The sequence below is a fragment of the Coregonus lavaretus genome (assembly GCF_964263955.1).
Source record: "Coregonus lavaretus genome assembly, chromosome: 4".
NCBI lineage: Eukaryota > Metazoa > Chordata > Actinopteri > Salmoniformes > Salmonidae > Coregonus > Coregonus lavaretus.
The window spans coordinates 60,979,714-61,005,975 of NC_139991.1; the positions used below are offsets into that span (position 1 = coordinate 60,979,714).

The 26,262-nt window shown below is 46.6% G+C and overlaps 1 protein-coding gene across 1 annotated transcript; it reads right to left on the reverse strand.

The window, feature by feature from the left end:
• Positions 1–2,102: 2,102 nt before the first annotated feature.
• On the reverse strand, positions 2,103–25,904 carry LOC311127791 (myocyte-specific enhancer factor 2C-like). The gene is made up of 9 exons (XM_084159672.1): positions 25,545–25,904; positions 17,002–17,157; positions 14,827–15,030; positions 7,338–7,481; positions 6,996–7,248; positions 6,657–6,835; positions 6,216–6,345; positions 2,820–2,943; positions 2,103–2,734 (listed from the first exon to the last, which is right to left on the reverse strand). Exons 2-9 carry the CDS (start codon positions 17,053–17,055, stop codon positions 2,398–2,400), a joined length of 1,425 nt encoding a protein of 474 aa, XP_084015798.1. The 5' UTR covers positions 17,056–17,157; positions 25,545–25,904; the 3' UTR covers positions 2,103–2,397.
• Positions 25,905–26,262: the final 358 nt, after the last annotated feature.

Consider the following 26,262-nt stretch of genomic DNA (forward strand, 5'->3'; position numbering starts at 1 on the left):
AGCACTCACACTCTGAAATGCTTTGTGGATACAGGTCCAGGTACACCCGATGCAGTCTGAATGTGGTGCTGTGGAGTTTGTGAGATGCTGGAGGAACAGAAACAGGAGTCATGGGAGTCAAACAAACCACACAGAGGCGTGTTTAAAAGTAAAGAGCCTGTATATTATTCTGCAAAATACAAATACCATTTCATTTCATTGCCTGTGCGGGAAAATACATGTTTATTTACGTTAGCTTCCTTCCTTCCGGTGAGAAACATTTTGTCTTCAAGTGGCGACAAAGGCCTGCTTCTGCCGCTTGGAGCCTTGTAGCATCCAAACATTCACCTCAGAAAGACTGACCCCTACTCTCTGAGTGCACTACCCACTGTCATGTGGTTAGTAGTGTTATAACGTTCACTTAAAGAACACAATCCAACATGGAGCCCATCCAGGGACCTTCACTCTGATACAGTATTGCATTATTGTACAGTCTTACATTATTTTGTTGATAATACTGACACAAAACATGAACATTATATGATTGAAGTGGATATTGCATGGAGTGGAACTATATTGATGTAATCAAATTATACAACATTCTCAGAATCACATTCAAACTATGATAATGGGTGTGGTAAATTTGAGGTACAGGTAAATAGCAGATTTTTACAGTACAGACAATTTTGATAATGAAGAAAAATAAAATAGAATGAAACAGTAGCTCTGATGAGTTAGGTGAGTAGGATAGCATCAGGCTGTTGGTTAGTCTATAACCTATTGTGGGGCTCTGCCCTCATAGTCTACTGATATCATCAATCAGTATTGTATTGTATTGCAACCTGGCAAAATAGAACAAAGGTGACTTTCAAAGTCAGAAATTGTGCTTCTATGTGGGGTTCCTATGTAATAGTAATAATATCTGACATCATATAAAACTGTCTGTAGGGAGGAGAGGCAGCCGTCCAGCTTCTGCTCCGTCTATACACGCTGACTCTGCAGTCTTAGATGACATCTCCCAGACCCAGATTAGTCCTATTCCTGGACTAACACACACTGTCAATGGAGATTCTTCATTGAGAATGCTTTTTAATCCAGGAGTAGCTTAATCTGGGTGTCGAAGCAACCCTTCCTAAATAATCTGTTATCAGGCTAAAATCAGTGGCAGGTTGAGAATCTTTAACTAAACATTTCCTGAATGTTTGAGATCGATAGAAAATATGTGCACCTGCACATAGCTACATAATAACCCCCAATAAGAAGAGAAAAACAAGGTTTTATCTATATTTTAACAATGTTGACATCCTTAATTAGGTTGAAATATAGATTTTCTAAAAACTATAAAGAGAAACCACTTGTTTGTGCAGCAAAGCATTTACTTCCCTTTTTATAATAATATGGCTTTGGGAGTTCTGTTTTAACTCACACCCCTTCCTCCCTGTGGCTTTGTCTATCTGGCAGCTGAAACAGGCATCTCTCTCTCTGTCTCTCGCACTGTAGTGTATATGACCCAGATTGTATTTGTTAGCACATGGCTCAATTGAATTAAGATTCCTAGGCGTCTTCATTTCAAGTGAGACATTGTAGTTGTCCAGGGTTCCAGCCATAGAATTAGAATGACTTCTTGATCGATCGTTATTATTCTATAGTTCCAGCTTTTTGTAACCTGTTGCATAATGTGTTTTACCCTTTCCTTCTTCTCTTTCTCCCTATCGTTGTCCTCTTTCTCTGTCTATCCCTTTCTTTCTCTCTCTGTCTGCCAATCCTCCCTTGTTCTTCATTTATATATACACATAAATATGTTGAACCGGCAACATGAATGGGTTGTAGTGAACACTCATATGTCTGCTAGTCAGCCAGCTGCAGGCTGAGACATCAGGGCCTAGGTAGCACGCTCGCACGCACGCACCCTGACGTGTCCACTCACAGTGCTTGTCCTTGTGTCTCCTAGTATATTACTGACTCACCAGTATCTTATCCATACAGAGTGCCAGACTTCTTCAACCTTTACTGATTCCCTCCCTCCCTCCCACAAACACACAACACAAGCAACACACCTCCCACCCTCCCACACTGACTCCCCCACACCATATCCACCCTCACTCCTGTATATATCACTGGTTGTCTCAAATCACTCCCTACGTGGGCAATAGCATGCCATTTCAGACCCAGTCTATGTCACTGTTATATTCCCTCCACACTCCTGTATATAATGTCCCTGTTATAGTGGAACACTCTCACTCTGCACAAGAAGAATATAGGGCAAATCTGAAATCGCACCCTATTCCCTATAAAGTGCACTACTTTTGGCATAGGGAATATGGTGCCATTTTGGACACAGGCTTAATAATAGTCATAATAGCAATAAAGGTAAGTCTACACAAGCCCCTCCCCCTCTGTGAATCAGAGGTGGCCTTATCATCTAGCCCAGCATTCTGATAGGCGCATTCGTTTGAGGGACGGGCTGTGGCGCTCCTCCTGATTGGACATCGGGCATAACAGGAAGTTGTCGTTTCCGCGGTGATCCTCGCGTTCACTGCCGTCGTATGAGCTGCCACAGCTGGATAGGCTGTCGCCAGGAGACTGCCCTGCCTCTGCCGGGCACTGATATGTTGGGTAGCCATGGGACACGCCCCCCATCCCTCCACTATCAAATCCGATGCCTCGATCTCTGGGCGGGGAGGCGGGCTCTGACTTGATGTAGAGGTTCTGATGGACATTCTGGAGGTTAAGGTTGGAGTTCTGACAAAGGTTTCTGACAGAGGAGAGGAGAGATAGTGATTAGAAAGAGGAAGAGGAAATACACACACACACAAACACAGACAGACAGACACCCTTACCCCATGTGTCCTAGTGCTGAGTGCTGAATATTCTGTAGCGATTGTTGCTGCCAGCCTGTTACTGATCCCAGGTGGAGAGATCCTGAGCTGTTACCAAACCCTGACAGGTCACCCAGAGAGTACTCTGCAGAGAGGGAGGGATAGAGAGAGGGAGGGATAGAGAGAGGGGGGAGAGGGAGGGGGAGGGATAGAGAGAGGGGGGAGAGGGAGGGGGAGGGATAGAGAGAGGGAGGGATAGAGAGAGGGAGGGATAGAGAGAGGGGGAAGAGGGAGGGGGAGGGATAGAGAGAGGGAGGGATAGAGAGAGGGAGGGATAGAGAGAGGGAGGGATGGAGAGAGGGAGGGATAGACAGAGGGAGGGACAGAGAGAGGGAGGGAGGGATAGAGAGAGGGAGGGATGGAGAGGGGAGGGATAGAGAGAGGGAGGGACAGAGAGAGGGAGGGAGGGATAGAGAGAGGGGGAGAGGGAGGGATAGAGAGAGGGAGGGATAGAGAGAGGGGGAGAGGGAGGGAGGGATAGAGAGAGGGAGAGAGAGAGAGGGAGGGATAGAGAGAGGGGGAGAGGGAGGGAGGGATGAGAGAGGGAGGGATAGAGAGAGGGAGGGATATAGAGAGGGGGAGAGGGAGGGAGGGATAGAGAGAGGGAGGGATAGAGAGAGGGGGAGAGGGAGGGAGGGATAGAGAAAGGGAGGGATAGAGAGAGGGGGAGAGGGAGGGAGGGATAGAGAGAGGGAGGGATAGAGAGGGGGAGGGATAGAGAGAGGGGGAGAGGGAGGGAGGGATAGAGAGAGGGAGAGATAGAGAGAGGGAGGGATAGAGAGAGGGGGAGAGGGAGAGGGAGGGAGGAGAGGGAGGGATAGAGAGAGGGAGGGATAGAGAGAGGGGGGAGAGGGAGGGATAGAGAGAGGGAGGGATAGAGAGAGGGAGGGATAGAGAGAGGGGGGAGAGGGAGGGAGGAGAGGGAGGGATAGAGAGAGAGGGAGGGATAGAGAGAGGGGGGAGAGGGAGGGATAGAGAGAGGGAGGGATAGAGAGAGGGAGGGAGGAGAGGGAGGGGGAGGGACAAAGGTTACACACCTTGGGCAAATCTGAAATGACTTCTTCCTATTCCCTATAAGAGCGCTACTTTTGGTCAGAGATGCTCTGAGGAGCTGTGGTCACTGTCCAGAAGAGATTAGATTAGATTAGTTTATTAGTCACATGCACAGGGTTGCAGATGCAATTGCAGGGTACAGTGAAATCGAATGTCCCCGAGGGAATGTCCATAGATGGAGCAGCAAGGGGGGAAGTGAGAAGTGAATGAAACAATAATAAAATAATAATACATATTTACAGAAGAGGGAGTGGTAGAAGAGGGAGTGGTAGAAGACGGAGTGGTAGAAGACGGAGTGGTAGAAGAGGGAGTGGTAGAAGAGGGAGTGGTAGAAAACGGAGTGGTAGAAGAGGGAGTGGTAGAAGACGGAGTGGTAGAAGACGGAGTGGTAGAAGAGGGATTGGTAGAAGAGGGAGTGGTAGAAGAGGGAGTGGTAGAAAACGGAGTGGTAGAAGAGGGATTGGTAGAAGAGGGAGTGGTAGAAGACGGAGTGGTAGAAGAGGGAGTGGTAGAAGAGGGATTGGTAGAAGACGGAGTGGTAGAAGACGGAGTGGTAGAAGAGGGAGTGGTAGAAGACGGAGTGGTAGAAGACGGAGTGGTAGAAGTGGGATTGGTAGAAGACGGAGTGGTAGAAGAGGGATTGGTAGAAGAGGGAGTGGTAGAAGACGGAGTGGTAGAAGACGGAGTGGTAGAAGAGGGAGTGGTAGAAGACGGAGTGGTAGAAGAGGGATTGGTAGAAGACGGAGTGGTAGAAGACGGAGTGGTAGAAGACGGAGTGGTAGAAGAGGGAGTGGTGGAAGAGGGAGTGGTAGAAGAGGGAGTGGTAGAAGACGGAGTGGTAGAAGACGGAGTGGTAGAAGACGGAGTGGTAGAAGAGGGATTGGTAGAAGACGGAGTGGTAGAAGAGGGAGTGGTAGAAGAGGGAGTGGTAGAAGACGGAGTGGTAGAAGACGGAGTGGTAGAAGAGGGAGTGGTAGAAGACGAGTGGTAGAAGAGGGAGTGGTAGAAGACGAGTGGTAGAAGAGGGAGTGGTAGAAGAGGGAGTGGTAGAAGAGGGAGTGGTAGAAGACGGAGTGGTAGAAGACGGAGTGGTAGAAGACAAGTGGTAGAAGACGGAGTGGTAGAAGACGGAGTGGTAGAAGACGGAGTGGTAGAAGAGGGAGTGGTAGAAGAGGGAGTGGTAGAAGACGGAGTGGTAGAAGAGGGAGTGGTAGAAGACGGAGTGGTAGAAGAGGGAGTGGTAGAAGACGGAGTGGTAGAAGAGGGAGTGGTAGAAGAGGGAGTGGTAGAAGAGGGAGTGGTAGAAGACGGAGTGGTAGAAGACGGAGTGGTAGAAGAGGGAGTGGTAGAAGACGGAGTGGTAGAAGACGGAGTGGTAGAAGACGGAGTGGTAGAAGACGGAGTGGTAGAAGAGGGAGTGGTAGAAGACGGAGTGGTAGAAGAGGGAGTGGTAGAAGAGGGAGTGGTAGAAGACGGAGTGGTAGAAGACGGAGTGGTAGAAGAGGGAGTGGTAGAAGATGGAGTGGTAGAAGACGGAGTGGTAGAAGACGGAGTGGTAGAAGACGGAGTGGTAGTTGAGGGAGTGGTAGAAGAGGGATTGGTAGAAGACGGAGTGGTAGAAGAGGGAGTGGTAGAAGAGGGAGTGGTAGAAGAGGGAGTGGTAGAAGACGGAGTGGTAGAAGACGGAGTGGTAGAAGACAAGTGGTAGAAGAGGGAGTGGTAGAAGAGGGAGTGGTAGAAGACCGAGTGGTAGAAGACGAGTGGTAGAAGAGGGAGTGGTAGAAGAGGGAGTGGTAGAAGAGGGATTGGTAGAAGACGGAGTGGTAGAAGAGGGAGTGGTAGAAGACGGAGTGGTAGAAGACAAGTGGTAGAAGAGGGAGTGGTAGAAGAGGGAGTGGTAGAAGAGGGATTGGTAGAAGAGGGAGTGGTAGAAGACGGAGTGGTAGAAGACGGAGTGGTAGAAGAGGGAGTGGTAGAAGACGAGTGGTAGAAGAGGGAGTGGTAGAAGAGGGAGTGGTAGAAGAGGGAGTGGTAGAAGACGGAGTGGTAGAAGACGGAGTGGTAGAAGACGGAGTGGTAGAAGACGGAGTGGTAGAAGACGGAGTGGTAGAAGACGAGTGGTAGAAGACGGAGTGGTAGAAGACGGAGTGGTAGAAGACGGAGTGGTAGAAGATGGAGTGGTAGAAGACGAGTGGTAGAAGAGGGAGTGGTAGAAGAGGGAGTGGTAGAAGACGGAGTGGTAGAAGACAGAGTGGTAGAAGAGGGAGTGGTAGAAGAGGGAGTGGTAGAAGATGGAGTGCCTACCTGTGCCATATGAGGTGGAGAGGGCAGAGGGGTACCCTCCCATGTCCTGCCCGGGCAGAGTAGATGTTGCTATGGAGACCACGGGAGTAGCCAATGTCTGGGCAGACTGGGAGTGGTTTATTCTCTGGTTCTGAAACAACAAAATAATAAACAAACATTAGTACACTTGTAGCTAGAAGGATTTGGGTCTATATCTCATTCTAGACATAAACAGATATTCAGTGTAGCTACTCCACATTGTCCATCTGTGTGATGTCACACTACTTACCAGCATCATGTCAAAATCTTCACACTGGCAGCATGAAAAACAATACAACTCATATTAGAGTACGGAGGAGGTTAGAGTCAGAGGAACTGTGTAGGAGTCAGGAATGTTCTAACTGTCTCAGGGGAGATGGAGGGAGGAGATAGACAGAGATGGAGAAAGAGGAGATCACTCACGATGGAGGGCATGTTGTTCTTGTTGCCAGGGGGCAGCAGCGTGCAGAGGTCCGGCTTGCGGTTACAACTCAGGGTCATGGAGTTAATCGGGGGCGGAGTTTTGGCCTGAATGCCTTTGGCCATGCTTCCCGGAGACAGCAGCCCCGGGGAGTTACGGTGGTTACCATAGTTACTGTTACCTAGGAGACGGATGGACAGGAGAATACTGTATGTTTTTCTTGTTTAACCTGGGAGGTCACATTGAAACTAGAATAATAATAGGCCTAATAACATTTACATGATCAATGCATCAGACATTAGAAAAGACTGCATGTACAGTAACTAGCATAGTTAACTCACCAGCGTTGGAGACAGTGTTAGACAGCTCTGAACCCATCATCCCTCCTGCGTTTCCAGCACTGGGGGGTCGGTGTGTGTGTTGGGGTCCAGGCGACATGCTGTCTCTCTGCAGGCCAGGGTGTGTGTGGGAAAAGGGCAGAAGATTGTGGTTACACAAGGATCCCCCCGCCCCGGGGTGAGAGTAGAGTAGTCCACTGTTGTTTTGGCCCTGGATGGAGCCAACCATGTCGTAGTTAAGCGGGGGGAGAGCCTGCTGGACAGAGACAGACACCAGGGTTAGCAAGGCAAATGGAGAAGTGGAACAGGCAGGAGTGGACACACACAGGTCCAGTTAGTACTTACACAGAGTCTCTGTGTGCTGATCATGAGGTCAATGTCTTCATTGATCTTGCGGTATTTGTCCTCTGACTCGGGGCTCTGACCAGCAGAGTCGTCTGCCTCGATGTCGGGACTGTCACAACCATTAAGACCCTTCTTACGCAGAGTCTGAGAGAGACAGACACAGAGAGCGAGAGAGAGAACACACAAAGTTGATGATACTCTCCAAATGGCTTGAGAGTCTGTTACTGCTACTTTTACAAAAGCATAGTCAGTGAATAAAGCACAACAGTTATTCTAAAGGCCACATGTGCATGGCAGACCCCTGAAGAGTTGCAGTCTCCTTTTCTACCACCAAGAGGGGCTATTGGAGCAGAAATAGCATCCTCAAAAGACCACCTGGCAGATAGATCCTCTAATTGAACACCAGTATGAGAGGAGGAGAGAGGGAGGGTAGACATAGTGACAGAGAAAGAAAGTATTGTAAATAGAGGGGGTGAAAGAGAGGGGGTGGTAGACATAGATTTAGAGAGATGAGAGTAGAAAAGATGGGGGAGAGAGAGAGGGAGTGTAGAGTGGAGAGATTAGGCCTCTCTTATCACTGCTGATATTGTCCATGGAGCTGTGATGCTTTCCCCTAGTGTGTGTGTGTGTGTGTATTTGTGTGCATGCGCATCATCAGACGATGTATATGTACTGTATGCAGTTTGGCTCAACACTGTCCTGTCTCAGCACTTTACAGCCTAGCACCGGCCTATCACTAGACCACTACAGCTATCACACACACACACACACACACGCACACACACACACACACACACACACACACACAGGCTGGCTCAGCACTGCTATGCCACTCATCCCAGTTATGCCCACCTGTCACTGGACAACACAGGGATGGGGGAGTGGCAGAACCCAGGTTTAGCAGCCCTGTGTCTGAGGGATGTCCGTACAAGGCTATTTTTTGCCTCTGTGGCACCCAGAGCACCCCTCGTTTCCAGTCCCCACCCCCACCCACCATCTCTCTCACCCCCACTACCCCTTCTTTTTCTCTTTCATGCCCACTCCCTCCCCCCACACCTCTCTCTCTACCCCATAATCACACCATCCATGTCCATGACTGACAAAAAACATATCAGCAACACAACAACAAAATGACAGTAGACATGAAAAGGAAGAACATGAAGAACTCTTACACTTTATTTCAGAATACATGACTCTCCATACCGTGGCTCTACACAGAGCCCTGGCCTACACAGACCTACACAGAGCCCTGGCCTACATAGACCTACACAGAGCCCTGGCCTACACAGCCCTACACAGAGCCCTGGCCTACACAGAGCCCTGGCCTACACAGAGCCCTGGCCTACACAGACCTACACAGCCCTATACAGAGCCCTGCCCTACACAGCCCTACACATCATGCAATGTGTAACCTTGAGAGCAGCATGTGTGTGTGGTGAGAGAGTTGTGTATTTGCGCGCGCATGTGTGTGTGTGTGTGTGTGTGTGTGTGTGTGTGTGTGTGTGTGTATGTGTGTGTGTGTGTGGTGAGAGGTGAAGGTAGCAGGTGGTTGAGTGGGCAGCTGACTGAAGGTGCTCAGAGAAGAAGACAACTAAGAGAAAGAGGGAGAGAGAAGGAGAGAGAAAAAGAGAGAGGAGGGGAGTGAAGGAGAGAGAGGAGAGGGAGGGAAAGAGATAGAGAGAGAGAAAAAGAGGGAGAGAGAAAGATAGAGAGAAGGAGAGAAATAATTAGATAGAGACAAAGAAAGGCAGGAGAGAAAGAGAAAGAAAGACAAAATAAGAACGAGAGAGCGAGAGAGAGAGAGAGAGAGAGAGAGAGAGAGAGAGAGAGAGAGAGAGAGAGAGAGAGAGAGAGAGAGAGAGAGAGAGAGAGAGAGAGAGAGAGAGAGAGAGAGAGAGAGAGAACTGAACCCCCATATCTCCATTCCAAGCCACCCTCAACTGTCTACAATCTCTCTCTCATTTTTCTCCTCTACTCCTTGTTGTTCTTCCTGGGTGGTCTGGTCTCCTAGCCACTTCCATATCAATTAGAGTGTGTTGCCTTTACAAGGGCACAGAGTGCGAGGCAGCAGCTCCTCTCCGTGTGCCAAGGAACATGACGTGCACCTCTCACATCTCACCTCTCCTGCCCTAACAGGCGGACATTTCTACCACTCACACACAAAGTATGTAGTCGTGTGGTCATACACTACATAGCCAAAAGTATGTGGACATCCCTTCAAATTAGTGGATTCAGCCATTTCAGCCACAACCGTTGCTGACAGGTGTATAAAATCGAGCACACCACCATGCAATCTCCATAGACAAACATTGGCAGTAGGATGTCTCGTACTGAAGAGCTCAGTGACTTTCAACATGGCACCGTCATAGGATGCCACCTTTCTAACAAGTCAGTTCGTCAAATTTCTGCCCTGCTAGAGCTGCCCCAGTCAACTAAAAGTGCTGTTATTGTGAAGTGGAAATGGCTAGGACAACAACGGCTCAGCCGCAAAGTGGTAGGCCACACAAGCTCACAGAACGGGACCGCCAAGTGCTGAAGCACGTAGCGCATACAAATCGTCTGTCCTCGGTTGCAACACCCATTACCGAGTTCCAAACTGCCTCCATAAGCAATGTCAGCACAAGAACTGTTCGTCGTGAGCTTCATGAAATGGGTTTCCATGGCCGAGCAACCGCACACAAGCCTAACATCACCATGCGCAATGCCAAGCGTCGGCTGGAGTGGTGTAAAACTCGCCGCCATTGGACTCTGGAGCAGTGGAAATGCGTTCTCTGGAGTGATGAATCACGCTTCACCATCTGGCAGGCCTACGGATAAATCTGGGTTTGGCGGATGCGACCCTAAGCACACAGCTAAGACAACGCAGGAGTGGCTTTGGGACAAATCTCTGAATGTCCTTGAGTGGCCCAGCCAGAGTCCGGACTTGAACCCTCTCTGGAGAGACCTGAAAATAGCTGTGGAACGACGCTCCCCATCCAACCTGACAGAGCTTGAGAGGAGCTGCAGAGAAGAATGGAAGAAATTCCCCAAATACAGGTGTGCCAAACTTGTAGAGTCATACCCAAGAAGACTTGAGGCTGTAATCGCTGCCAAAGGTGCTTTAACAAAGTACTGAGTAAAGGGTCTGAAAACTTATGTAAATATTAAATTGTATTCATTTATTTTTTTATACATTTGCCTACATTTCTAAAAACCTGTTTTTGTTTTGTCATTATGGGGTATTGTGTGTAGATTGATGAGGCTGTAACGTAATAACAAAATGTGGAAAAAGTCAAGGGTCTTAATCCTTTCCAACTGCACTGTCCATGCAAATATCTTCGCCACACACCCCTCCCATTCTTCTTGTCTGAACATTTAAAACTATACTCAAGACACATTATCTTCACACATGTTTTAGATTAATTGCTTTTCGCTGACATCCGCATCTCAATACTCAGCTAGGCCTCTGACCATGTGCGCTGCCCAAATTGCGGGCTTCCCAAATAGGCATATAGGCCTACACGCTTGTGATTTGAAACAATCCACAACTTTCAAATAAGTTAATGATGCTCTGTGGCTAAGTCATGCTCTCTGGTGAAGTATTTAGAATTATTTTATTTATTTCTATATAGACTGGAGTAATTAGGCTTATATAATTTTGGCACATTTATTTCAATTTACTTTAGGCTGCAGTGACTACTGTTATGTCATGTCCTATGCTTAGGCTACTCATCACATTAGGAATCATATTTTATTGTTAGCCTGCAAATACGTTTATTATAATGGGGATTTTTTTAACCTCCCCCATCATTCCACTAAAACACACTCACATCCCACCGAGGCTATTCTTAGCCACAGCAGTCTATTGTTAGCCTGCTGCCATTTTCCAAGCGGTGAACAGGGAGAGATCGGTTACACAAAGAAAGCTGGAGTTACACTGGGACTGTGTGTGTGTTCTATTTGATAAGCCTTACTGAGAGCTTCAGCTGTTTTCAATCTACGACACAGACACACACACACCACAGAATGGAGCGAAATAGGGTTAGTAGAAGAGGGGTGAAGAATGCAGACGTTCTTAGAGTTATAAACAGCCATTATCCTGGGCCTCCTGCACCATATATAACAAACTCAAATACAGCACACTGTGCTCGAACACACACACACCTCGTTATGGAAAGAAAACAACCCAGACAAAGGAGTGTCTCTTCTGCTCCATTCCTGTCAGGAAGATAGTTTCACAGCTAGGTCATCTTTGACCATGTGTATCAATACAGAGACAGGGGCTGTGTGCGATGCTGAAAAATATACAGGTACGGTGGGGAGAACAAGTATTTGATACACTGCCGATTTTGCAAGTTTTCCTATTTACAAAGCATGTAGAGGTCTGTAATTTTTATCATAGGTACACTTCAACTGTGAGAGACGGAATCTAAAACAAAAATCCAGAAAATCACATTGTATGATTTTTAAGTAATTAATTTGCATTTTATTGCATGACATAAGTATTTGATACATCAGAAAAGCAGAACTTAATATTTGGTACAGAAACCTTTGTTTGCAATTACAGAGATCATACGTTTCCTGTAGGTCTTGACCAGGTTTGCACACACTGCAGCAGGGATTTTGGCCCACTCCATACAGACCTTCTCCAGATCCTTCAGGTTTCGGGGCTGTTGCTGGGCAATACGGACTTTCAGCTCCCTCCAAAGATTTTCTATTGGGTTCAGGTCTGGAGACTGGCTAGGCCACTCCAGGACCTTGAGATGCTTCTTACGGAGCCACTCCTTAGTTGCCCTGGCTGTGTGTTTCGGGTCGTTGTCATGCTGGAAGACCCAGCCACGACCCATCTTCAATGCTCTTACTGAGGGAAGGAGGTTGTTGGCCAAGATCTTGCGATATATGCCCCATCCATCCTTCCCTCAATACGGTGCAGTCGTCCTGTCCCCTTTGCAGAAAAGCATCCCCAAAGAATGATGTTTCCACCTCCATGCTTCACGGTTGGGATGGTGTTCTTGGGGTTGTACTCATCCTTCTTCTTCCTCCAAACAACAGCGAGTGGAGTTTCGAACAAAAAGCTCTATTTTTGTCTTATCAGACCACATGACCTTCTCCCATTCCTCCTCTGGATCATCCAGATGGTTATTGGCAAACTTCAGACGGGCCTGGACATGCGCTGGCTTGAGCAGGGGGACCTTGCGTGCGCTGCAGGATTTTAATCCATGACGGCGTAGTGTGTTACTAATGGTTTTCTTTGAGACTGTGGTCCCAGCTCTCTTCAGGTCATTGACCAGGTCCTGCCGTGTAGTTCTGGGCTGATCCCTCACCTTCCTCATGATCATTGATGCCCCACGAGGTGAGATCTTGCATGGAGCCCCAGACCGAGGGTGATTGACCGTCATCTTGAACTTCTTCCATTTACTAATAATTGCGCCAACAGTTGTTGCCTTCTCACCAAGCTGCTTGCCTATTGTCCTGTAGCCCATCCCAGCCTTGTGCAGGTCTACAATTGTATCCCTGATGTCCTTACACAGCTCTCTGGTCTTGGCCATTGTGGAGAGGTTGGAGGCTGTTTGATTGAGTGTGTGGACAGGTGTCTTTTATACAGGTAACGAGTTCAAACAGGTGCAGTTAATACAGGTAATGAGTGGAGAACAGGAGGGCTTCTTAAAGAAAAACTAACAGGTCTGTGAGAGCCGGAATTCTTACTGGTTGGTAGGTGATCAAATACTTATGTCATGCAATAAAATGAAAATTAATTACTTAAAAATCATACAACGTGATTTTCTGGATTTTTGTTTTAGATTCCGTCTCTCACAGTTGAAGTGTACCTATGATAAAAATTACAGACCTCTACATGCTTTGTAAGTAGGAAAACCTGCAAAATCGGCAGTGTATCAAATACTTGTTCTCCCCACTGTATGTTGTTATAGAGGAGGACCAGCACTTAGAAAGTGATTACCAATTTATGAACGACAGAACACCCTCCAGAAAAATTACTGAGTTGGGATTAGTTTTGTAATTTTAGTTGAGCACTGTTTCTGTGGTGTAAACCAAGTGAATTAGGTAAACAGCACATGTGCAGGTAAAAACATTTAAAGGAACCAACAACACACACACACCTCATAGCCACAATAACTTTACAATCTCTGTGGTAAAGAGGTTCAGAGCTGGAGGGGAAACCAGTCAGTTACAATGACTGGTAATGTCAAGACTGAACTAAGCAAAAACAGTGGAGGTAGAGAGATGGAGTGATGGAGGGATGGGGAGAGTATGTGGAAAGGAGAGGGAGGGAGAGAGAGGTAGATACTTCCAAGACTAAGCACAAACAATCTGGAAGGAAATAAATATAGGGAGAGGGGGAAGGAGATGGAGAGAGGGAGAGATAGAAAGGCTTGAATGTGAGAGGGGAGAGAGATAGAGTGAGAGAAGGAGGAGGAGAGAAGGAAAGGGACAGAGGAGGAAAAGACCCATCATCATTTATCTGTCTTCCAGAAGACGCCTACACACTATGGGGTCACCAGGTCAGCCAGGAAAAGAGGGAGGGAAGGAAAGAGAGGAGGAGGGATGGGGAGAGGAGAGGAGAGGAAGTTTGTTGAGAGGGATGAGGAAGAGCATATTGAGTTTACAGTAATGAGTGTGATGGGATTATGGTAGATTAAAGATTAACATAGATTATATGCTGCTCCTGGTGGGGGTAGCTGACTGACCATGAAGTGAGCCTTGTGGGGGACAGGTGGATAGGGAGACCTGACCCTTCATCACAACATCAGCTATCAGGCCAGAACCACCACCTTATAGACCTCTGGCATACAGTATCAACCACATGACCACCAGACTAAATGTGAAATACTGTGGAATATTTTAGCTGTGCTTGATTGATTTAGTTTGCCTGGTTTACAATGGAACCAATGGAATATTCCCAAAACTGGGCTGCATATCTTACTTTCCCCATTCCCACACACAAACATCCCCATCCCCCTCTGCACTCTACCAAACTCAGCCCGTTTTTCCCACTACTCCCAATGGGAGGCTCATGGCCTGTGTTGGAACACACTTCATTCACAGGAAGACCACAACCACTGTCCTCAAGCCGCTACAGATTCCCATCAGCGATCCAGAGACAAAATCCAACGCACCTGTTCTTTGAACTCTGATCCCTAACCCCTGACCCCTAACCTCGGTCAAATTGACCATGGTCCAATGGGTGGCCCTGAAGAGGTTTGAATGGGGACGTTGGACGTGTGTGTGGGGACACCTGCCTTGTTCTCCTAACACCATTGCATAACTCCAGGCTGGCCGACTGAGACTCAGCCCTGCACACATTAGCCTCCCTGAGCTCTGAGTCCTGAGCCAAACACACACATGGACCTGAGTACTGTATGTCACAAAACACACAACAGCAGCAGCACACTATATGTATTCCACTAACTGTTCATTCAACAAACTGAAGTTTTGACCTGTGAAGCCATGTTGGTGAACTAGTCTGCAATACACTGTGTGTGGGACTCACTTCCACGATGTCAGAGTTAGTCCTGCTCTCGTGAGGGTCGTTGTACTCAGTGTATTTGAGCAGGACCTTGTCCATGTCAGTGCTGGCGTACTGGAACAGCTTGTTGGTGCTGTTGAAGATGATGAGGGCGATCTCACAGTTGCACAGCACACTCAGCTCATACGCCTTCTTCATCAGGCCAAACTTCCTCTTGGTGAATGTCACCTGGAGAGGGAGGGGAGAGAGAGAGAGAGAGAGAGAGAGAGAGAGAGAGAGAGAGAGAGAGAGAGAGAGAGAGAGAGAGAGAGAGAGAGAGAGAGAGAGAGAGAGAGAGAGAGAGAGAGAGAGAGAGAGAGAGAAGGCAGTGAGATACATGAGTGAGAATACACATTGTACAGTATATACAGTGCCATCAGAAAGTATTCACACCCCTTGACTTATTCCACATTTTGTTGTGTTGCAGCCGGAATTAAAATTGATTAAATGTTTATTTTTTTCTCACCAATGTACACACAATACCCCATAATGACAAAGTGAAAACATGTTTTTAGAAATGTTAGCAAATTGATGGAAAAAAAACAAATATCTCATTTACAAAAGTATTCACACCCCTGAGTCAAAACATGTTAGTATCACCTTTGGCAGTGATTACAGCCGTGAATCTTTCTGGGTACGTCTTTAAGAGCTTTGCACACCTAGATTGAACAATATTTGCCCATTGTTCTTTTCAAAATTCTTCAAGCTCTGTCAAATTGTTTGTTGATCATTGCTAGACAACCATTTTCAAGTCTTGCCATATATTTTCAAGCAGATTTAAGTCAAAACTGTAACTTGCCCACTAAGGAACATTCATTGTCTTCTTGGTAAGCAACTCCAGTGTAGATTTGGCCTTGTGTTTTAAGTTATTGTCCTGCTGAAAGGTGAATTCATCTCCCAGTGTCTGGTGGAAAACAGACTCAACCAGGTTTTCCTCTAGGATTTTGCCTGCGCTTAGCTCCATTCCGTTTATTTCTTATCCTGAAAAACTCCCGTCCTTAACGATTACATGCATACCCATAACATGATGCAGCCACCACTATGCTTGAAAATATGAAGAGTGGTACTCAGTAATGTGTTGTATTGGATTTGCCCCAAACATAACACTTTGTATTCAGGACAAAAAGGTAATTGCTTTGCCACATTTTTTGCAGTATTACTTTAGTGCCTTGTTTCAAACAGGATGCATGTTTTGGAATATTTGTATTCTGTACAGGCTTCCTTCTTTTCACTCTGTCAATTAGGTTAGTATTGTGGAGTAACTACAATGTTTTTTTTATCCATCCTCAGTTTTCTCCTATCACAGCTATTAAAAACTCTGTAATTGTTTTAAAGTCACCATTGGCCTCATGGTCAAATCCCTGAGCGGTGTCCATCCTCTCCGGCACCTGAGTTAGGAAGGACGCCTGTATCTTTGTAGTGACTGGGTGTATTGATACACCAGCCAAAGTGTAATTAATAACTTCACCATGCTTAAAGGGATATTCTATCTATCAATAGGTTTCCTTCTTTGCGAGGCATTGTAAACTTCCCTGATCTTTGTGGTTGAATCTGTGTTGGAAATTCACTGCTCGGCTGAGGGGCCTTACCTAGTCATGTTAACATTTCGATATAATCTAATTATGGAGGCTGAAGCCCTTGGCCATTACTGCTTAACTTGAGACTGACTGTAAGTCACAATCACATTATGATTCATAGATTTGGCACAGAACCACTGTCTCTATTTCAATGTCACAATCAGGACACTGGGGAAGAAATGTGAGGCTGGTCACTGTACGGATAACCACACACACACACAAACACACACGTATGCTCGCAAGCACGGACCCTTAACACACACACACACACATACACACACACACACATACACAATAACACACACAATAACACACACAGAGGACAGAGAGAACAGGGAGGTCATCCCAGCTCTAGGGGTCAGGAAGCACATGTTAGTGCATTTCCTGTCATAACAGGAAGAGAGGAACCACTGCCCCACTACACACACCTCACAATGACTCCGTCTCTACTTCCTGCCCACCTAGTTGTCTGCAGGTGTGGGAGTGCTGGGGCTTGTGTGTGTATGTATGTGTGACAATTATTCTGAGAAAGCTCACACACGATTAAGCACAAGCTGAAGTGTGTGTGTGTGTGTTCATTTACCTGTCTGTTGCGTTCATCCATAATCCGTGCTATCTGGATCTTTTTTCTCCCCATCGTCTCTCCTTCTCTTTCTCTCCTATCCCAAAAGTCTGTTCTTCTTCTCTTCTCTTCCGAATCCTCACAGCAGTATTCTCTCTATTCTCCTCTCAATTCCTCCTTAAAGAGACAGCAGTTAAAACGTCATCAAACACACATCCTTGTGGAGCGGTCATAGAGAATGGTTCAACTATGTTTGTGTATAAGTAAAGAGTTGATCATTCAACAGGTTGACCTGAGAGAGGATAATGACTCACAGTTCAAAACACCACATCTCATTCATAACCAGAGAGATGGCATTTGCTTCCCACTAAAGAAATGCAAGATAGAAAAACATGGCACAAGAAAAAATATTTATATTCGATTCATGCTACAGAATATTATGAGAAATTATATGTTAGTGTTGTTGGCTTGACTTTACTGTCTGCTACATGATGTCCCAAAACCCTGTTTGCATTTGACATCACATCATATTCTATAAGAATGTTGACATCACATCATATTCTATTAGAACGTTGACATTTACATCCTTTCTCCATCCAAAACACATCCAGCACAGTACAGGTCCAGGTGAGGAGTCCTATTTGTTGTCACCTGTCACCCGTGCCTTGTGTGACTTGGCCCAAAGGATCTGAAGGATTCAGTCTGCAGCTTATTGTGTAAGACTAAGCCACCGCGGGTCACACACACACACGCATACACACACACACTCGCACACACACCCCTAATCGAGCACACGTGAGTTTACAGGAGGTCCCCCCTCCCCTAATCCATGACCACTGACCTCTAACCCCTAATCTTTATAATAATAATATAATATGCCATTTAGCAGACGCTTTTATCCAAAGCGACTTACAGTCATGCGTGCATAATTATTTTATTTTTTTGTGTATGGGTGGTCCCGGGGATCGAACCCACTACCTTGGCGTTACAAGCGCCGTGCTCTACCAGCTTACCACTTATCTTGACCCCTAGCCTTATCTCTATTATAACCTATTGACATATACATTGTAATTACTATGGGGGGAGGAGAGAGAGAGAGAAACCAGGTCCAGTATCCTCTGAAGGGAGTGAGTGTGCCATATTCTCTCCTCATTCCTCATTCACTCCGTCTGTTAATCAGGCCTCTGTCTCTCATGAGGAAACAGAGAGAATGAGAGATAAGAAAACTAGACCACTGAAGAAATGGAGGGCGATGCAGTGTATTTCAAACAGAAAACGATAACTCATATGTTAAACTTCTGTGTGTGTGTGAGTGTGGGTGTGAGTGTGAGTGTGAGTGTGAGTGTGAGTGTGAGTGTGAGTGTGAGTGTGAGTGTGAGTGTGAGTTTGTGTGTGAGTGTGTGTGAGTGTGTGTGTGTGTGTGCATCCTGCTGACTCCCTGTCCTATAGGCTCTTTAAGATCCTATTAAGTAGCTAGACACAGGTAGAGCCAACATGGCTTATTGCTTTGGCAATGTTAACATACGTTTCCCATGCCAATAAAGCCCTTAAATTGAAATTGAATTGAATTGAGAGAGAGAGACAGAGAGAGACAGAGACAGAGACAGAGACAGAGACAGAGACAGAGACAGAGACAGAGAGAGAGAGAGAGAGAGAGAGAGAGAGATCACAGGTTTGTCGATGACATGACAACGAGTAAGGAGTTGGGTAAAGCTAGGGCTGGGTGGTATACCGTATTTTACGATATACCGGTATTGATTCACGGACCGGTTTGGGTTTTTACTTTACCTTCTATAACAGTATTTGAATGTTTGGTTTGTTAAATGTGATATGTCGTGTGTAACGTCCATTTTTATAGTTTATTTCACTACTTGAGTCATCTTTTTCCGCTCTCTCCGTGCCGCTTTCTACACAGACCTACCCCGACCCCGTCAATCAAGGAGCGCATTTGTTGTTCCTCGACCACGAGACACTTGCGTTCAGTCTGCATGGTCAATGCAGCACATGCATAAAAGTTGATAACAATGACGCAGTTTTCAGTTTTTAATATAAATCCACTAGCTTTATATAATTACATTATTATTTTGTGTTTCTTACATCTGCAAACAGCTCGTTTGTCTTTTCTTAGCAAGTTGGGCCTAAATCTTGTTAGCCTCTAATGCGAATCGCTAATGCTAGTTGCTAGCTCAAATCAAATCAAATTGTATTGGTCACATACACGTGTTTAGTAGATGTTATTGCGGGTGTAGCGAAATGCTTGTGTTTCTAGCTCTGACAGTGCAGTAATATCTAACAAGTAATATCTAACAATTTCACAACATATACCCAATACACACAAATCTAAGTAAAGCAATGGAATTAAGAATATATAAATATATGGAAGAGCAATGTCAGAGCGGCATGGACTAAGATACAGTAGAATAGTATAGAATACAGTATATACATATGAGATGAGTAATGCTGATATGTAAACATTATTAAAGTGACTAGTGTTCTATTTATTAAAGTGGCCAGTGATTTCTAATCTATGTATATAGGCAGCAGCCTCTAAAGTGCTAGTGAAGGCTATTTAACAGTCTGATGGCCTTGAGATAGAAGCTGTTTTTCAGTCTCTCGGTCCCAGCTTTGATGCACCTGTACTGACCTCGCCTTCTGGATGATAGCGGGGTGAACAGGCAGTGGCTCGGGTGGTTGTTGTCCTTGATTATCTTTTTGGCCTTCCTGTGACATCGGGTGCTGTAGGTGTCCTGGAGGGCAGGCAGTGTGCCCCCGGTGATGCGTTCGGCAGGCCGCACCACCCTTTGGAGAGCCCTGCGGTTGCGGGCGGTGCAGTTGCCGTACTAGGCGGTGATACAGCCCGACAGGATGCTCTCAATTGTGCATCTGTAAAAGTTTGTGAGGGTTTTAGGTGCCAAGCCAAATTTCTTCAGCCTCCTGAGGTTGAAGAGGCTCTGTTGCGCCTTCTTCACCACACTGTCTGTGTGGGTGGACCATTTCAGTTTGTCAGTGATGGGTACACTGAGGAACTTGAAGCTTTCCACCATCTCTAATGCAGTCCTGTCGATGTGGATAGGGGGATGCACCCTCTGCTGTTTCCTGACGTCCACGATCATCTCCTTTGTTTTGTTGACGTTGAGTGAGAGGTTATTTTCCTGGCACCACACTCCCAGAGCCCTCACCTCCTCTCTGTAGGCTGTCTCGTCATTGTTGGTTATCAAGCCTACTGCTGTTGTGTCGTCTGCAAACTTGATGATTGAGGAGGGAGCTGAGCACGCACCCTTGTGGGGCCCCAGTGTTGAGGATCAGCGAAGTGGAGGTGTTGTTTCCTACCTTCACCACCTGGGGGCAGCCCGTCAGGAAGTCCAGGACCCAGTTGCACAGGGCGGGTTCAGACCCAGGGCCTCTAGCTTAATGATGAGCTTGGAGGGTACTATGGTGTTGAATGCTGAGCTATAGTCAATGAACAGCATTCTTACATAGGTATTCATCTTGTACAGAAGTGAGTGCTATGGGGCGATAGTCATTTAGTTCAGTTACCTTTGCTTTCTTGGGTACAGGGACAATGGTGTCCATCTTGAAGCATGTGGGGACAGCAGACTGGGATAGGGAGAGATTGAATATTCAGCTGGTCTGCGCATGCTCTGAGGACGCGGTGAGGGATGCCATCGGGGCCGGCAGCCTTGCGAGGGTTAACACGCTTAAATGTCTTACTCACGTCGTCCACGGAGAACGAGAGCCCACAGTCCTTGGTAGTGGGCCGCGTCGCTGGCACTGTATTAACCTCAAAGCGGGCGAAGAAGGTGTTTAGCTTGTCCGGAAGCAAGAATTCGGTGTCCGCGATGTGGCTGGTTTTCCTTTTGTAGTCCGTGATTGTCTGTAGACCCTGCCACATACGTCTCGTGTCTGAGCCGTTGAATTGTGACTCCACTTTGTCCCTACACTGACGTTTTGCCTGTTTGATTGCCTAGCGGAGGGAATAACTACACTGTTTGTATTCTGCCATATTCCCAGTCACCTTGCCATGGTTAAATGCGGTGGTTAGCACTTTTAGTTTTGCGCGAATGCTGCCATCTATCTACGGTTTCTGGTTAGGGTAGGTTTTAATAGTCACAGTGGGTACAACATCTCTTATACACTTCCTGATAAACTCAGTCACCGTATCAGTATATTCGTCAATATTATTATCTTAAGCTACCCGGAACATATCCCAGTCCGTGTGATCAAAACAATCTTGAAGCGTCGATTCCGATTGGTCAGACCAGCATTGAATAGTCCTTAGCACGGGGACTTCCTGTTTGAGTTTCTGCCTATAGGAAGGGAGGAGCAAAATGGAGTCGTGGTCAGATTTGCCAAAGGGAGGGCGGGGTGGGCCTTGTAGGCATCCTGGAAGTTGGAGTAGCAGTGGTCGAGTGTTTTAGCAGCGCGAGTACTACAGTCGATGTGTTGATAGAACTTCGGCAGCCTTTTCCTCAAATTTGCTTTGTTAAAATCCCCAGCTACAATAAATGCAGCCTGATATGTGGTTTCCAGTTTGCATAAAGTCCAGTGAAGTTCTTTGGGGGCCGTCGTGGTATCGGCTTGAGGGGGGATATACACGGCCGTGACTATAACCGAAGAAAATTATCTTGGGAGATAATACGGTCGGCATTTGATTGTGAGGTATTCTAGGTCGCGTGAACAAAAGGACTTGAGTTCCTGTATGTTATCACAATGATCTCTAATTAATGCAGGAAATGCAGAAATTGATGAAAATGCTGAAAATTATTTTGGGTTGAAGTTGAATTGAACAGTATAAAACAATCAGAATGGAGAAAGACCCATTGAAATCACCTAGAATGTATGTGTTGCCACCCTAGAGTCACGCACTACTCATAAAGCTTTTATTATTCAAAAACATAAAATACAGTCTGTGTAAAAAAATTATACTGTGATATAATATTTTGGCCATATCGCCCAGCCCTACCTAAAGCAGAAACAGACTTGTAACCAGGCTGTCATCATAACTCCCTATCACAATATACAACATACCATCCCTAACCCCTATCCCCTATGTGGTGCTCTGAGAGGATTTGATAGGTAACGACAGCTCCAGCGTGCCACAATGTGCCATCACTGACTAAAGGAGAATAGAGCAGATCTGTACAGACTCGTCAGTAGACTGACCAACAAAGGCACATTTTACATCTCTTCTACAAAGTATCTGCCAGCACCAGATATAATCAAGTTAGCTAGGACATAATATTGTATCAAAACAAGCATCAACATGCCAACCAGGATACATTTAAACTTCTGTGCTCTCATTCAGTCAGACAGTCAGTCAGTTATGCAGACAGTGAGTCTGTTTCAGGAAACACCATACTTCTCTGCTTTGGAGTAAATATAGCACATTCCTTGTCGAGCCAACTCAGCATTCTATCAAACGTGGGAGTTTATACTGTGTGTGTTAGATGTTTTTCCCAGCATGTGTGTTCCCTCTAAGAGGACGTGACGTAGAGCCTGTAAACCAAACCAGGATGACGGCAGGTTTCCACCCGATTCCCCCTCGACGCGCATACAAACTCACACACACACACACACAAACTTCCTCCTCTATGAATAGCCTACATGTAAACCAGCAGTGCTCCAAAAATAAAAGAATGAACTTCATACCCCAAACAAAGTGTGGCTGCCTGTATTTAGTTCACACTGAGACAGAGAGAAAAACAGACACTAGAACTACAGCACAGAGGTGGACCAATGCCATATAGCACAGTCCTCATTTACCCTAACTAACCCCCTCAACACCCACATTCACAATAATCACAGTACCCCTTCTCTGTCACAAACATAAACACACTATAGCTGTGTTCCAGAGACGGCTCTCTCTCTATGTAGATGATTCAGAGTCCTCATTTACCCCCATACTATATGTGTATGTGTGTGTGTGTATTCTGGGGCAGGAGAGGGACAGACAGAAGGATCAGAGCAGAAACAGACTGGCCGTAGGGAATTTCAGGCAAATGCCAGATGGGCTGGTCCATCTTTATCCCAGTGGGCCGACCTAAATTATGGGTTTTGTGTAGAATTATCATTATTTGGCTAGTAATGGGGGCCTCAAGTAAAGAAATGGGCTGGGGTATTAGAAACGACCCGGTGGATTCTCGATCCCATTCACTCCCTGGACCAAAGACAGACAGTCCGATAGACAGACAGATAGACAGGGAATCGGCCAGGCTAGACAGAATGTGTACGTGTGTATTTTGAGGCTGGATGGATAGAGAGAGACAGACAGTAGGGGACGGGGTGGCAATGCCCTTGTATATCTTGGCAGGACAACCTACATGCCAGTGTCAGAGCGGCATGGGTAGAGGGGTAAGGGGGTTAGATGGATGGGTGCCGGACAGGGGGCAGATAGAGAACAGGAGGGGTAGAGGGCTGGGGGCAGATAGAGGACAGGAGGGGTAGAGGGCTGGGGGCAGATAGAGGACAGGAGGGGTAGAGGGCTGGGGGCAGATAGAGGACAGGAGGGGTAGAGGGCTGGGGGCAGATAGAGGACAGGAGGGGTAGAGGGCTGGGGGCAGATAGAGGACAGGAGGGGTAGAGGGCAGGGGGCAGATAGAGAACAGGAGGGGTAGAGGGCTGGGGGCAGATAGAGGACAGGAGGGGTAGAGGGCTGGGGGCAGATAGAGGACAGGAGGGGTAGAGGGCTGGGGGCAGATAGAGGACAGGAGGGGTAGAGGGCTGGGGGCAGATAGAGGACAGGAGGGGTAGAGGGCTGGGGGCAGATAGAGGACAGGAGGGGTAGAGGGCTGGGGGCAGATAGAGGACAGGAGGGGTAGAGGGCTGGGGGCAGATAGAGGACAGGAGGGGTAGAGGGCTGGGGGCAGATAGAGGACAGGAGGGGTAGAGGGCTGGGGGCGGCGGGGTGTACGTAGCCGAGTCTCAGTGTGGTGGCAGGCTGGCAGTCATATGCAGCCCCCAGACATAGCCCCTGTGTCAACTTCAACACACCGCTATGACCACTGCAAATAAGACATTAAAAAGCATCTAGTTGTTCTATCACTTTGTCAGGAAGAAAATAGGAAGTAAAGGAAATGACTTGCTGTCCTATAGCCCTACCAAGCTGGCCAGTAGATGCTTTACAGCTCACCGCTTTTCACCCCATTCTCCACTATGGCCACGTGACCAACTATAAATACTTCAGACTAGAGTAGACTAGAGTAGGGGGGAGTTTCTGATTAACACTACTGTAGCTACAGGCAACAAGCAGACAAAGACTGCTCTGTACTAGACTATACCTGGAGGATGGAAGATGCAATACTATGCAGTCAGTAGGGTGTTTTACAGCAGTGGCAGATGACACTGCACTCACTAGAACACAAGTGTTGGGGCAAAATCCAGGCATGTCAGAGACTGGCTTATGAGACAGGGGGGTCAGAGTTAAAGCGGCAATCAGCAGTATAAACAATAACAAAGCATTCCCCCCCATTGGAGTAAAACAAGCTTATATTTTGGGTTCTGATTGAGTACGACAGTTGAACTAATCATTAACTTATAAGTCCAGAAATGTATGTATCAACGGCTGATTGCCTTTAAAGGCCCATAATGGGGACAACGCAGCACATCCTCTGCCATGTGCCTTTAAATAAGCAACATGTTTGGGTTGTGAATTCATCAGGTCTGCCTGTGGTGAAGAGAGAAGTGAGTGAGGCCCACAGTGTTTTCTGGTTTTCTACCTCGTTAACCTCCAGCCAATCAGTACAAATGATTAAGTGACAATCAATTGATCAAGTAGAATGCTAGGGAGAAACTAAAACCATCAGGACTGTGGAACTGTAGGGTCTGTGCTGTGCACCCCTGCCCAGCCATGTGTTGGTCCATAAAGCTAAGATGTGGCTGGCAGGTGAGGCTAGTTTTTAGCCTTTAATCCACCTGTAACCCCAGAGACCTGAGCTGATCTCTCTGGCTCAATGGAAAAGACACAGACACTAGAGGCTTATCCATAGGACAGGAGCCAAGGATCAGGTCAGGTGTGTTAGTGCTGGGCTGGAACAAAAGCCTACACACTGTAGCACTCCAGGTGGACCAAAGGGCAGGGCTGGAGACTACTAAAGACATCCCTCCCGGCCACATACACTGCTCTAGCCTGTGATCATGGTCATCATTCCCTGGGTGCACAAGCCCCTTACTTGCATTAGTAGTCTACACTGAAAAATATAATAGATTGTTTCTTTTCTCAAAATTACTTTGAAGATACTGAATTTGGCCAACAGTGCAAGGCCTCTTTTACTTTCTCTAACATGTATAAATGTAGAGAGCTCAATCAACTTCAAATTGACATGAAGACAATACTACATAAAAATAAATAAACAGGCCAATATAATTCACATTTCTCTCACTAGGCTGTTTTATACTCTCTGAGAAACATGTTTTCCCCTTATTACACATCTATTACAGACTCATAATGACAGACTCATATTATGAGTTTATGGTCGTTTATGTCAATAGGGCAAACTGTCCCAACTGCGTACACTTTCGAAACGATTATCATAAATGAACCACAGTGGAGGCGTGGACACACTTACTTGACTCATGAGGCTGCTCTGTCAGATATTAGTGTGCGTTACCGCGGGCGTTTTCACAAGCCTTGTCCGGTTGAACTGTACAGCGGAAAAGTCCTCGAGCCCGGTTAGAAAAAGGAATTCACTTTAAATCCAGAACGGCAATAGCCTACTATTTCTCATGAATAAAAACACAGCACGGGAATAGGCAGGCAACTGGCAACAGTAAAACTCTCCGCTCCAGGTTTGAAATGAAGAGGAAGAATCCACTAAATCAGAGGGAGTCGTGCTACGCAGGTTCTCAGTGAGATTGAGTGAGGGAGGGAAAGGAGGACGAGAAGGAAAGGGGGATTATCCCGCTAATGTTTGTTTCCCGTCGGTAATGTGCGACACTTCCACCGCTCTCTCTCAGTCTCTGTCTCTCTCTGTCGGTCTCTATATCTCTCTCCTTATTTACTCCCTCACACATACACGCGAACGCTGAACAAGTTTCTATGATGAATGCTCTGGCGTGCGGCACATACACACACTACTCACCACTGCTGCCAGTCTGTCTGACGTATGTTCAGTCAACACGTGCCAAATAAATAAACCACCCGAGTCGGAGTAGAGCTACATTTCCATTCTGGTTTAGCATGCAGAGAAAACTTTGATCTCTTACCAGTCAATCACTTGCACATGTCCTTCTGTTCCATCAAAGCTTCAGTCGTTCTGCATGCGTTTCAGTCTTCGTTTCTGTCTC

Coding starts and splice junctions, on each gene's coding strand:
- LOC311127791 (XM_084159672.1), bottom strand. CDS start 17,055: ATGGGGAGAAAAAAGATCCAGATAGCACGGATTATGGATGAACGCAAC. Junction 6,836..6,995: donor TAACACTGTCTCCAACGCTG/GTGAGTTAACTA, acceptor TCCGTCTCCTAG/GTAACAGTAACTATGGTAAC. Junction 6,346..6,656: donor AGAACAACATGCCCTCCATC/GTGAGTGATCTC, acceptor TTGTTGTTTCAG/AACCAGAGAATAAACCACTC.